General features: G+C 40.4%; 1 protein-coding gene across 1 annotated transcript in view; it reads left to right on the top strand.

The window, feature by feature from the left end:
• LOC149139426 (P-loop containing nucleoside triphosphate hydrolases superfamily protein) overlaps window positions 1–12,229 on the top strand; it is a 576,721-nt gene that overhangs the window by 172,313 nt on the left and 392,179 nt on the right. Inside the window, exon 6 of the mRNA XM_089449256.1 lies at window positions 9,761–9,822. Coding sequence (XP_089305382.1) covers window positions 9,761–9,822 — 62 coding nt within the window. The remainder of the gene's footprint in view (window positions 1–9,760; window positions 9,823–12,229) is intronic.

The following is a 12,229-nucleotide window of genomic DNA, read 5'->3' on the forward strand; positions in this document are numbered from 1 at the left end:
ATGTAATATATTGATATGTATATAATTGAAAGGTTTGGATTGGTGACCAAGGGTCACACCGTTTGACGTGGAGTTGACCATGTAACAATAAACTGCGGACGGATTTCAGAGCAACATATAGTGTCGGGATGGATGGTCAAGGACAGAGTCACAACGCGATGGCAGGGTTTAACTGCTGGTCGGTGGGAGAGGGATAGGGTGAAATGGGCATGCAACAAGCAATCGTCGGCGGGGAGAGAACACACAGGGGATCGGTGGAATGACAGATAGGGTGTCGTGGTGTTGATCGTGTGGCTGTTGGAATGATGAAATAATAACGGAGGATGGCAGTCAACAGTAGAGGGGACAAAAGTGGTGATAGGGACACTGAGACGAACAAGGGCAGTACAGTCAGAAAATTGACGTGGAACAATGGACAGTTAGTAGAGCAGATTGCAATGGGTTTGTCTAGATAATCGAGAAGCTTTGCTACCACTGAAACAAATAACCTTGTTCACTGAATTTGCTAATCGAAGACACATCGATGCACATAATAAATTTTTATATATTTTATTCAATAAATGGATGATTTACAAGACCTTGGGCGGTTCTCCTTTATAGGAGTTGACTGGCCACAAGGTTAAGACACGACTTTTGACATACGTGCCCTTTCATAATTAATTGGGAAACTTCATTTAATTTAATTAATTTATTAATTATTAATTAATGTCGATTTATTATTATTTTCTTATTTATTTTAATATATTATAGTTATGAATATTTTATTCATAACATTGAAGTATTGACAGTTGTGATTCTGCATGACTAATCCTTGGCGTATGCATTTGCATCTAGTGACTTATATTATGACTTCATAAAGTTTGGTTTGATATTGCTTAGCAAATGACAAATAGTGGTATAATAATAAAGTCATAACTTGATAATTGGATGAGAGCTCTACCTGTCACTTGGTCTAAAGAATTTGACGCTGTGATATTGATGATTTTGATATTAGTTATGATCTGGCTTCTAAACTTTGATAACATGACTTAGTATTGATTTGTGCAAGGCTAAGCATATTACTTTGGTCAAGTGTTATGTTTGCAGAGAGCATTGGATGAAACAAGCTCCCTGAACTTGATATGTCCTCATTAACAATTATCAGGTGAAGCTAGGAAGAGGCGTCGATCCAAAACCTCTACTTCAAAATTGGTCCAAGGTATGACTTTGATTTTGATTTGATATATTGATGGTTTATTCATGACAGGTAATGAGCCTCTGATGATCAAAGTAAGAGGGAGTTGGCAAGGAAAATAGAAACACATAGGACACTGTTATTTTTGGACAATAGTCCTTGGAAAAACCCAATGCGAGAAAACCGGTGCAGCAACTTTGAGGGTTTTATTATTATGCAGGAGAAAATGTGAGTATAATTCTAGGATGCTCAACTAGCAATTTGATATAGAGATAATACTAGACAAAAGATTGGTGAAATGATCTCATGTTAATTTTAGGTATGTTCTATGCTAGAGCAATTTATTTCAATTTTCACAGTTAGCTCAATATCTTTTCCAGATTAGCAATCACATCAGCATTAAAGTAAACTGCAGATAGAACATAAATATAAATCGCAGAAGACAAGCCAAGACAAGAGGACACAAGATGTGGAGCTAGCCAAGGACAAACCCCAATGTGGGGAAACCCTTGATAACTTCTTCTTCTATGTTCTTCAATAGTTTAGCAGAGAGAGAGAGAGAGATAGTACATTTACAACAGAAGTCAACATTTTGACTTTCTATATCTATAGGAGATCAGTTGAAGATATGTTGCTTCAACTGATTCTCCAGGATGACTTCTTCACCCATCACAGTGTTGCATCTCGTCCACTTGCTGCACCTCACCGTGCTGCACCATGTTGTACTTATCATCATAGTGCTGGACCTTAATGACCATGCTATGCACTTCATGTTGCTGCTCCTGTCACTGTGTTGCTTCAATCATTGAGCTGCTCTTATCACAGATTTGCACCCAATGTTGTACTCATCGCTGATCTGCACTCAATGACTGCTATGCTGCATTTCATCATGCTTCATTAATCATGACTGTACCTATCACTGTATTGCATTATGTGCCATTGTTGCACCATGTTGCCATCCTAACCTATGTGTTGGCTGCACCTTGCTTGCTTGTTGTCCCTAGCTTGCTTGTTGTCCTTAGCATGCTTGGTGTATTTGCTGCTAAGTACCATACAACTGTCCAAATGTTAGTTAGCTATCCCTTGCATGCTGCCCTCCTTTGGAGACAGATGCTCCAGTTGTTCCGGCAGTTCACGACAGTTCTGGCTTTTCCGTCAGTTCCGGCTTTTCCTGCTTTTCAAGTAGTTCCGGCTTTTTCGGCAGTGCTGACTTTTCCGGCTTTTTCGGATTTTTCGACAGTTTCGGCTTTCTGGCAGTTGCAGCTTTTTCGGCAATTTTGGCTTCCTGTAGTTCTGGATTTTCCATCTTTTCCGGCTTTTTTGGCAGTTCTGGCTTTTCCGACAGTTTCGGCTTTCCTGGCTTTTCCGGCTTTCCGGCAGTTTCGGCTTTTTTGGCTTTTCCGACAATTCCGGTAATTCCGACTTTTCCGACAGTTCCGACAGTTCCGGCTTTTCTGGCTTTTCCTGTCCTGTTTTTTGAGCAATGTAGAGTTTATTCTCCCATGACTGCATTTAGATCTAGGGCAGCGTATACCCTAGGGCACTCCCTCTAGTTCTCATCTTCATCAAACCCAAAACAGGATGAAGTGAGATCACAAGAGTGAGTGTGTGTGTGACAAATGACTTCAAGTCCTCTTCTATTTATACTAAAACGTAGAGGTTGAATAGACATGACTGTTGGGCTTTTGAGCCTACATAAGTTGCTGGCCGACTTGACAATTTGTCCATAATCAAAATAAATTCATATCTTCATAAATACTTATCGGAATCGGATGATCTTTAGATCAATCCTACACCTCTCGATGAGAGGGATCCAAGAAAAATATCAGCTACCATAAATAAGATGACCCACATGGAGTTTGGCCCTAGTTGCCAATTTTAACACTCCCTCTCAACTAGGGAGAACTCCATCTGCTGATCCATATGTCTGACTGTACTATCTTTGCCATCAGTGCCCTGCACTGCTTTGCTCTGCTCTGATCTGCTGAGCTCTGCTCTATTGAACCATGAAGAAGAAGAATTGATCGAGAATGTCTCATACCATTCTCTACTGACCCGAAGTCAGTTTCATCTTAAGAGAGTGTGTCACATCACTCTTACTGACCCGAAGTCAGTTTTATTGATCCCAGATCAATATCACAAGAGAGTGTCTCAAACCACTCATACTGATCCCAGATCAATATCACAAGAGAGTGTCTCAAACCACTCATACTGATCTCAGATCAATATCACAAGAGAGTGTCTCAAACCACTCATACTGATCCCAGATCAATATCACAAGAGAGTGTCTCAAACCACTCATACTAATCCCAGATTAGTTTCATTGATCCCAGATCAATATCACAAGAGAGTGTCTCAAACCACTCATATTGATCCCAGATCAATGGAGGTCATCCTAGCATAGGGAGTACGGTAGATACAACGATGCGTCCATCGATAGAACTACTATGGTCCCTATCCTCATTTCCCTGCTCATTGATCAAATGAGAGGTACTTCCCATGAGTCCCAGACTGCATGGGTAGGATGCCTCGACAGGAGAATGAATCATCTTGTCCACAGGAGAACGAATCATTCTGTTAGTGGATACCATGGAGAATGAATCATCCTGGTCCACAGGAGAAGGAATCATCCTGTTCCACAGTCGTCACGGAGAACGAATCATCCTGGCCCACAGGAGAACGAATCATCCTGTTCCACAGTCGCCACGGAGAACGAATCATCTTGGCCCACAGGAGAACGAATCATCTTGTTTCATAGTCACCACGAAGAACAAATCATCCTGGCCCACAGGAGAATGAATCATCTTGTTCCACAGCTGCCACGGAGAACGAATCATCCTGGCCCATAGGAGAACGAATCATCCTGGCCCACAGGAGAACGAATCATCTTGTTCCACAGTCGCCACGGAGAACGAATCATCCTGGCCCACAGGAGAACGAATCATCCTGTTCCATAGTCGCCACGGAGAACGAATCATCCTGGCCCACAAGAGAACGAATCATCCTGTTCCACAGTCGCCATAGAGAACGAATCATCCTGGCCCATAGGAGAACGAATCATCCTATTCCATAGCGCACCACCAGGGGAGGGTGAGTCGCCCTGTGGTCGTATGTTGCTCCAGTAAGTACCCCAAGCCCCCCAGAGCTCCCAGAGCTCAATGCATGCAACATGCAGGACCCTTATAAGAAGGTCTCTCAATGACTCCAAGTCATTCGGGAAAGTTACAGATTTGACCTTTCCCCGAGGCTTTGACAAAAAATGTCTGCAACCTGTACATCAGTCTCAATGTGATGGAGCCTCCTTGCTCATTGACTTACCATATCCCAGATAAGGCAGTATCTGATGTCTATCTGCTGGAGAAATCATCGAATACGGGATTCCTCAATAATCGAATCCCACCTCTCGTTGTCACAGAGAGTCACAATGGTATTCATCATGTGTACAAACAGCTCACTTATGAGCTTCTGCAATCTTGCAGCTTCACACGAGATCATACTCATAGCTGTATATTCAGTCTCGGCGGTGCTTATAGCAACTGATTTATGCTTCCTGCTCATCCATGATATCGACGCAGAATCCAAAGAGAACCAGCACTGAGAAGTGCTCTAGTGATCCTCCACACTGCCTGCCCACTCAGCATTCGAATAATCATGCAGTTTCATATTTTCGGCAGTGTATCTCAATCCATGAGATATTGTGCCCCGAAGATATCTCAGAAGATTCTTGGCACGAATCCAGTGAGGCTCAACCAAATATGAGCTCACCATGCTAATTGCAAAACATATGTCTGGACGGAAGTTCACCAAGAACATCAACGCAAATGAGTTTATGAAACTCAGAGACATTTCCCAAATCTGGTCCAACATCACTACCATATAACTTTTGAAAGTTAATATCCTCGAGGTAGTCATAGGCTTGCAGCTTATCATTCCACATTTGGAATCCAACTCCCTCTTACTTCTGCAAATGAGAGGGTCAACACCTGTCAGAAATAGGTCGTCCTCATAAGGTGCCGGTATGAGAGGTCTATCATCCACAACCTTTGGGTAATGGTTTGGATCGGTTTCACTCCTAGTGAATCTCAGCTTCATCTGACAGCTATCAATCCTCTCATACTATGCCCGGGGAGTTTTGCTTCAAGCCATAGAGGGCTTTCTTCCACCTGTATACATGAGATTCTCGATCATGAATCTCAAACTCCTCGGGTTGTTCCAAACCTGTGGACCTGCTACATGAGGGGAATGGTCCCCTTGTAAGATTTTCCTTTGGTACATCTTAGACATGTACTTTCATGCTCTTTTTGAATTCAGGCATCCCTGTCACCATCTGACTCACAGACCTTCGGTGCTATGTGTCAATGGACATGGTCCCTAGTGGACTTCCTGCAACTTGATACAACCCTGAACTCAAAAACATCTTTGAAAATTCTATTTTCAAACACGTACCTTTCCATCGATGAGTGCCACCCTGAAACCTTTGACTTCCATTGCTGAAATGGACACCAGGTTCTTCTTGCGATTAGGTACATAAAAGAGATTCTGTAAATGAATTGAGTTACCCTCATTCAATTGAGGGATAATATTCCCTACACCTTTTCCGGGATAGGTGGCATTGGCTCCAAGTATAATCCCACGATTGTTTCCGTCTCTACCAAATTAGAGAGTGCACCCATCTATTCGATGAAGTGCCTTGAAGCACTACAATCAATAAGCCAGATTCCCAAAGAATCTGAAGGAGAGGGCCAATACAAGATAACGCTTCTTTATCTTATCAGAAACAACATTTGATTCTTCATACCTGGGGTTCCTTGCTTTCTTTGAAGAGTCAACCATTTCCTTGATGACCTGCATTACTTGTCATTCCTTTGATCATTGAAGATGTCCCTGGAATGATTGTTATCTTCATCAAGAGATGTGTCTCTGCCATTCAGACACTCCTTCGCATAATGGCCGAACTTATTGCAACCAAGGCATCCGCCTTTCCTTCCACCCTTAGATCCGAACTTCCCAATGAAGTGATCTTTAGGTAGGCCATAAGAAACTTCTGCTGTGCCATTCTGATAATATTCTCTGCTTCGACTTCACCCTCGGTGAATTTGAAGAGGGATGAGGAATCCACTGATCCTTTTGTCCTTTCCCAACTGTCTTCGGTGATTTCTCTTTCACTCTTGCTTGGGCATTGTCTTCACCTCAGCTCTGATACCATGTTAATTTTAGGTATGTTCTATGCTAGAGCAATTTATTTCAATTTTCACAGTTAGCTCAATATCTTTTCCAGATTAGCAATCACATCAGCATTAAAGTAAACTGCAGATAGAACATAAATATAAATCGCAGAAGACAAGCCAAGACAAGAGGACACAAGATGTGGCGCTAGCTAGGGACAAACCCCAATGTGGGGAAACCCTTGATAAATTCTTCTTCTATGTTCTTCAATAGTTTAGCAGAGAGAGAGAGAGATAGTACATTTACAACAGAAGTCAACATTTTGACTTTCTATATCTACATGAGATTAGTTGAAGACATGTTGCTTCAACTGATTCTCCAAGGTGACTCCTTCACCCATCACAGTGCTGCATCTTGTCCACTTGCTGCACCTCACTGTGCTGCACCATGCTGTACTTATCATCATAGTGCTGGACCTTAATGACCATGCTATGCACTTCATGTTGCTGCTCCTGTTACTGTGCTGCTTCAATCATTGAGCTGCTCTTATCATGGATCTGCACCCAATGTTGTACTCATCGCTGATCTGCACTCAATGACTGCTATGCTGCATTTCATCATGCTTCATTAATCATGATTGTACCTATCACTGTATTGCATTATGTGCCATTGCTGCACCATGTTGCCATCCTAACCTATGTGTTGGCTGCACCTTGCTTGCTTGTTGTCCTTAGCATGTTTTGTTGATTGCATGCTTGGTGTATTTGCTGCTAAGTACCATACAACTGTGCCAATGTTAGTTAGCTATCCCTTGCATGCTGCCCTCCTTCGGAGATAGATGCTCCAGCTGTTCCGGCAGTTCCGACTTTTCAGGTAGTTCTGGCTTTTTTGGTAGTTCCGGCCTTTTCGACTTTTCCGGCAGTTTCGGCTTTTTCGACAGTTCCAACTTTCTGGCAGTTTTGGCTTTTCCGGCAGTTCTGGTTTCCGGTAGTTCTAGCTTTTCTGGTAGTTCCAGCTTTTCCGGCAGTTTCGGCTCTCCCAGCTTTTCCGACAGTTTCAACAATTCCGGCTTTTCCGGCAGTTTCGGCTTTTCCGACAATTTCGGCTTTCCCGACTTTTCCGGCTTTTCCAGCTTTTCCGGCAGTTCCGGCTTTTTCGGCAATTCCGGCTTTTCCGGCAGTTCCGGCTTTTCTGACAGTTTTGGCTTTTCTGGCATTTTCGGTAGTTTCAGCTTTTCTAGCTTTTTGAGCAACGTAGAGCTTATTCTCCCATGACTGCATTTAGATCTAGGGCATGTTATCTAGGGTAGTGTATACCCTAGGGCACTCCCTCTAGCTCTCATCTTCATCAAACCCAAAACAGGATGAAGTGAGATCACAAGAGTGAGTGTGTGTGTGACAAATGACTTCAAGTCCTCTTCTATTTATACTAAAACGTAGAGGTTGAATAGACATGACTGTTGGGCTTTTGAGCCTACATAAGTTGCTGGCCGACTTGACTATTTGTCCATAATCAAAATAAATTCATATCTTCATAAATACTTATCGGAATCGGATGACCTTTAGATCAATCCTACACCTCTCGATGAGAGGGATCCAAGAAAAATATCAGCTACCATAAATAAGATGACCCACATGGAGTTTGGCCTTAGTTGCCAATTTTAACATCTCACCTTGTCACTCGGAGAATCAGTGACTGATTCTGCTGAACTGGAGGCTCTGCGTGGCCTCTGCGCAGAACTGCATCACCCCTGCTGGGTATTATGCTGCCTCTCTTTCGAATCCTCTGCTGGCTGAGAAAATCGATCTTCTACCTCTTGGACTAACACCCCGACTTCCGATAACTGAAACTCGACTTACCTTAGCAGGAAACTTGACTTCCCCTCAAGGACTACGCTACCTCTGCCTCAGCGCTGCGTGGGCCAATGTCAACCTTCCTCTGGACGTCTTTCTGTCCTCCCTTTGCCTCGTACTCTCCAGAAATTCCGTCTTACGGATTTTCACTGCCTCTTTGCTGCAAGAAATTTCCTCAATCATTTTTTCCTCCTGAGAACTTCTCACCTCAGAAAATCGATTTTCTTGATCTTTCAGTGTATCTTCCAAATGACCCTCAAGCCCCTTCTTATATCTTTCTGTTGGACAACTAACGGCCTAGATTAAATCTTAATCAAAGGCTCAGATAATTTTGGCTTGATCCGTGTCTTTTTCTAGAACTTTCACCCATGATTAGATTAATACCCATTAATATTTTAATTTTCCTAAGTCTAGACTTAGGAACCCCATTAAAAATATTAATTATTTTAATAAAATCACTTTTGTGTGGAATTCCCATAACACTTTCTGGGTTCTTTGGAATACATGTGCCCAGGCCTCCTTGCAAAATTTGAGGCTTAGAGCACATCTAATGCTAGCCCAAATCAATAGGCCAAAGATCACATAAAGACTCTATAGACTCTAACCATGTGGAATGACATAGGTGCACCTTAACGTGGGTTGGACTGGCCCATACACTAGTGATCATCTAAAGCCCTCCAATGCAGTTAGTGATGAGAGTGATCTTGAGTGGAATTTCAAGGGATAGGGCATAGTCCAACCAAACAAATGAATATGAACTCAATGACAATGTAACAGTCTAGGATGCCTAATATAGGACCTGGCATGGTTTTTACATGGATTTTAACTTGTGACGTTGGGCTTACAATGGTGATGAAGGCTACATTGCAAAGTATATGTACCCTTGCTAATAGGCGGAGTTACATGACGTTTAAAGATCATGTTGGCATTGCATGACCACCACAACAATCATTGGTTAGAGGCAACCATGGTAGTTAATATACCATCACATGGGGATTATGCAAAGTAAAACCAAGGAGAAAAAAAAAACTTTTAGAATTTCAATCACGGGCTTTCGTGTAAATGAATATTCCCCTCAACTATCTCTCAACTAACCTAAGCATTAATAGAATGCAATGTATTCTAATTAAAATATTTTTCTTTTATGCAATCTTGTTCAACCTCTATTGTTCAACCATATGTAATTGTTAATTTTTGGTACTTGTGTACACAATCAGTTCAATTCTTAGTGCTTCATCAACCCTTTCAATTTTGATTGCAACACTCCTTATGATGTACCTATGTGATTATGCTAATGCATGGTTCAATTTCCTCTCTTCGTCATTGCATAAAAGGAATTGAGTTGTTTATTTGTGCATAGTAAATCTATATTAATTGTATTTTAGTTAGATAGTGCTAACATTTGCCCTTTTTCTTTGGTGAAAGTATTTATATTTATAGCCTATACACCAAAAGATGATTCCTAATGTTTTTTTTTGGGTGAAATCTTGCACAACTGATATAAGATAGTCACAATGCTTATCATAATTCATTAACTAATGAAAATTGGATATATATGAATTTGCAGGAGAGCCTGGGAAACTTATTCGTGAACGATATAGAACTGCATCCCTAGTTATCAAGAATCAAGTTAGAAGTCTCTCTCCCTCTTACTGTTATTTATGGATGTATGCTAATGAAATAAACTACATTCGATATATGAACCTTGGTCATGATTGTTCTAAAACTTAGTCATTGCACAAGTAATGAGAGTTTTGCATCAACAATTAGAGCTATTAGAGTCTATTTTTTTTTTCTCCTTAGTAATTTTTTTTTTGGAGAAACATTATCTCATATTAAACATAAAATATGTACAAATGTACAAGGAGTTGAAGAAATTTTCACAAAGAGTGGAGTTATGTACAAGGAGTAGAGGAAATATTCACACATAGATCAAAATAAATAAGGCCAAGCTAGTAAAATGCCTTGTATTCTTGTTATGTGAGATGAATTGTAGACAAACTAGAGATATTTACCTAGTAAGGTTAATCAACTTTTCTTCCTCGATGGGCCCACCTCAACACCCAAGTTCTTGTAATGACATTATTTTGAAGCTTGGTCAGACAGTGCATCTTATAAGGAGAGTACTTGGCCTCTCCCAAGAATCCAAATTTTCATGTAAAAGACCATTTTATAAGCATATTTGCTAGATAGAGTTGAAAAGTAGTTGTAGAGTACAAAGTGCATGTCATTCTCTAACAAAGCCATAGTTACAAGATTTACAAGTTTTTCCCAAAATCTCCGACTACTGGACTGCTAGCATGTATCAAATGACCAAATTTTGTGGAGCAACGAACACCATTAAAGTTAAATTATGAGTAAAATTATTAGCTCTAAAATTGTCAAATGTTATATTTTGTCCTGTAGTATATTTTATCTTTTAGTGATTCACACATGATTGATAGGACTCTTCTTATATGTCAATATCCTTTATTACTTTGTAAGTAGGTTTTGAGTTTTCTGAATCTCAACATGGTATTAGAGTGAGTGTGAATGTCACTTAATTCAGCAGCTAATCTAAAGATTTTTGGCGAGTGGCATTGCTTAAAGCTTTTTTGCCATGATGAGACTAAGTTTTCTTAATCATCTTTTTTTCTAGGGCTTCCTATGGTTTAAAGCCTCATTCAAGGTTAGTGATATCTTCTTTTAGCACAATGGAGCTTTTTTGGAAGAAGTTGGTACCTCTCTTTCTCATGAGTCTATCTTGGTGAACTTTTGAAGACTTTTTCTCTTCCAATAGAGGTTTCTTCTTTGTATTGTTATTGAACCTAATGGACTTATCTTATAATGACATTTGGTTGTGCACTTTGCATATTAGTCCCCCTTCATTTCACAAGAATGGATTGATGGTTCTGGGGATGGTAGGCAAATGACCAAGAATCGACACTTCCTCTTCGATGTTTGACGACAACATAGTGGAGAGAGTGGGATTATTGATGATAACTTAGCCATACCAGTTTCAAGATGTAGTGGTGCCATTATTGGCATTGTCAAATTTGAAGAAGTCCTTCATGTTCCAGGAGTTGGATCTAATCTTATTTTTATTTACTCCATCACTGACACAAACAAAAAGGTGGAATTTTATCTAGATTGATGGGTTATAAAGGATATAGTTAATTGTTTTAAAATGGCCGTGTCAAATTATTGTGGTGAATCCAATCTTATGTAAGCATTGGGGAAAACTCCTCCTTTAGAATGAAAAGGATTTATTGCGGTTGTATAAAATGCTAAAGACACTAACATGTTATAACATTAAATTTTTGAGATATAAAAACTTTGGGTCTTTGTGACATATGAGTTGTTTGAAAATGGATGATGGTCTTCCATTGATTGAGCCACCTAGTGGTGTCTACGAAGGGTGTATGTTGGGGAACATCATTAATAGTCATTTCCTTAGAACAAAGTGAGATGATCATTGATGTCAAAGGGTGAATGGGTCATTGTTGAGTAATGTGGTCATTGATGTCAAAGTCCTAATCTTAGGGATGATGCCCTAGCTTTGGGATGATCAAAGCATGTGATAATAGTTCAAGAAGCCCTAAAGAGAAAAAGGGTTTAAGCCCTCAAATGCAAAACTGACAGTCAAAAGAAAATCAAGGAGAAGGTGGTAATAGCCAAAGCAAATTCAAGGAAGGACTATATCATCATGTCACCCTCATCAAAACCTTTCCCATGGTATATGGCACTCCTTTAACTCCTCATGGTTGAAGAGAAATGATTTTTGGATTTTTGATGCTCCATTTGGATACCCTATCTTTGAATGAATTTCTACTCCATTTACCTAGCTCAAATGGAAGTATAGCATACATGGTTGGAAATCTTATTTCGAGACCTTTCCAATTGTATATAGAGCTCCCTCTAACTCCTCACGGTTGAGGATATATGATTTTTTGAATATTCGTTATACATTCTAGCAGTTGCACAAGCCAGTCCACCCAATGGACAAGTCTGCCTAGTCTAGACCCCGCATGCACTATATATAGGTGTGAGGAGGAGG

Source organism: Pinus tabuliformis, chromosome X, assembly GCF_031772625.1.
Source record: "Pinus tabuliformis cultivar Carrire ecotype Pingquan chromosome X, CPIR1, whole genome shotgun sequence".
Classification (NCBI taxonomy): Eukaryota; Viridiplantae; Streptophyta; class Pinopsida; order Pinales; family Pinaceae; genus Pinus; species Pinus tabuliformis.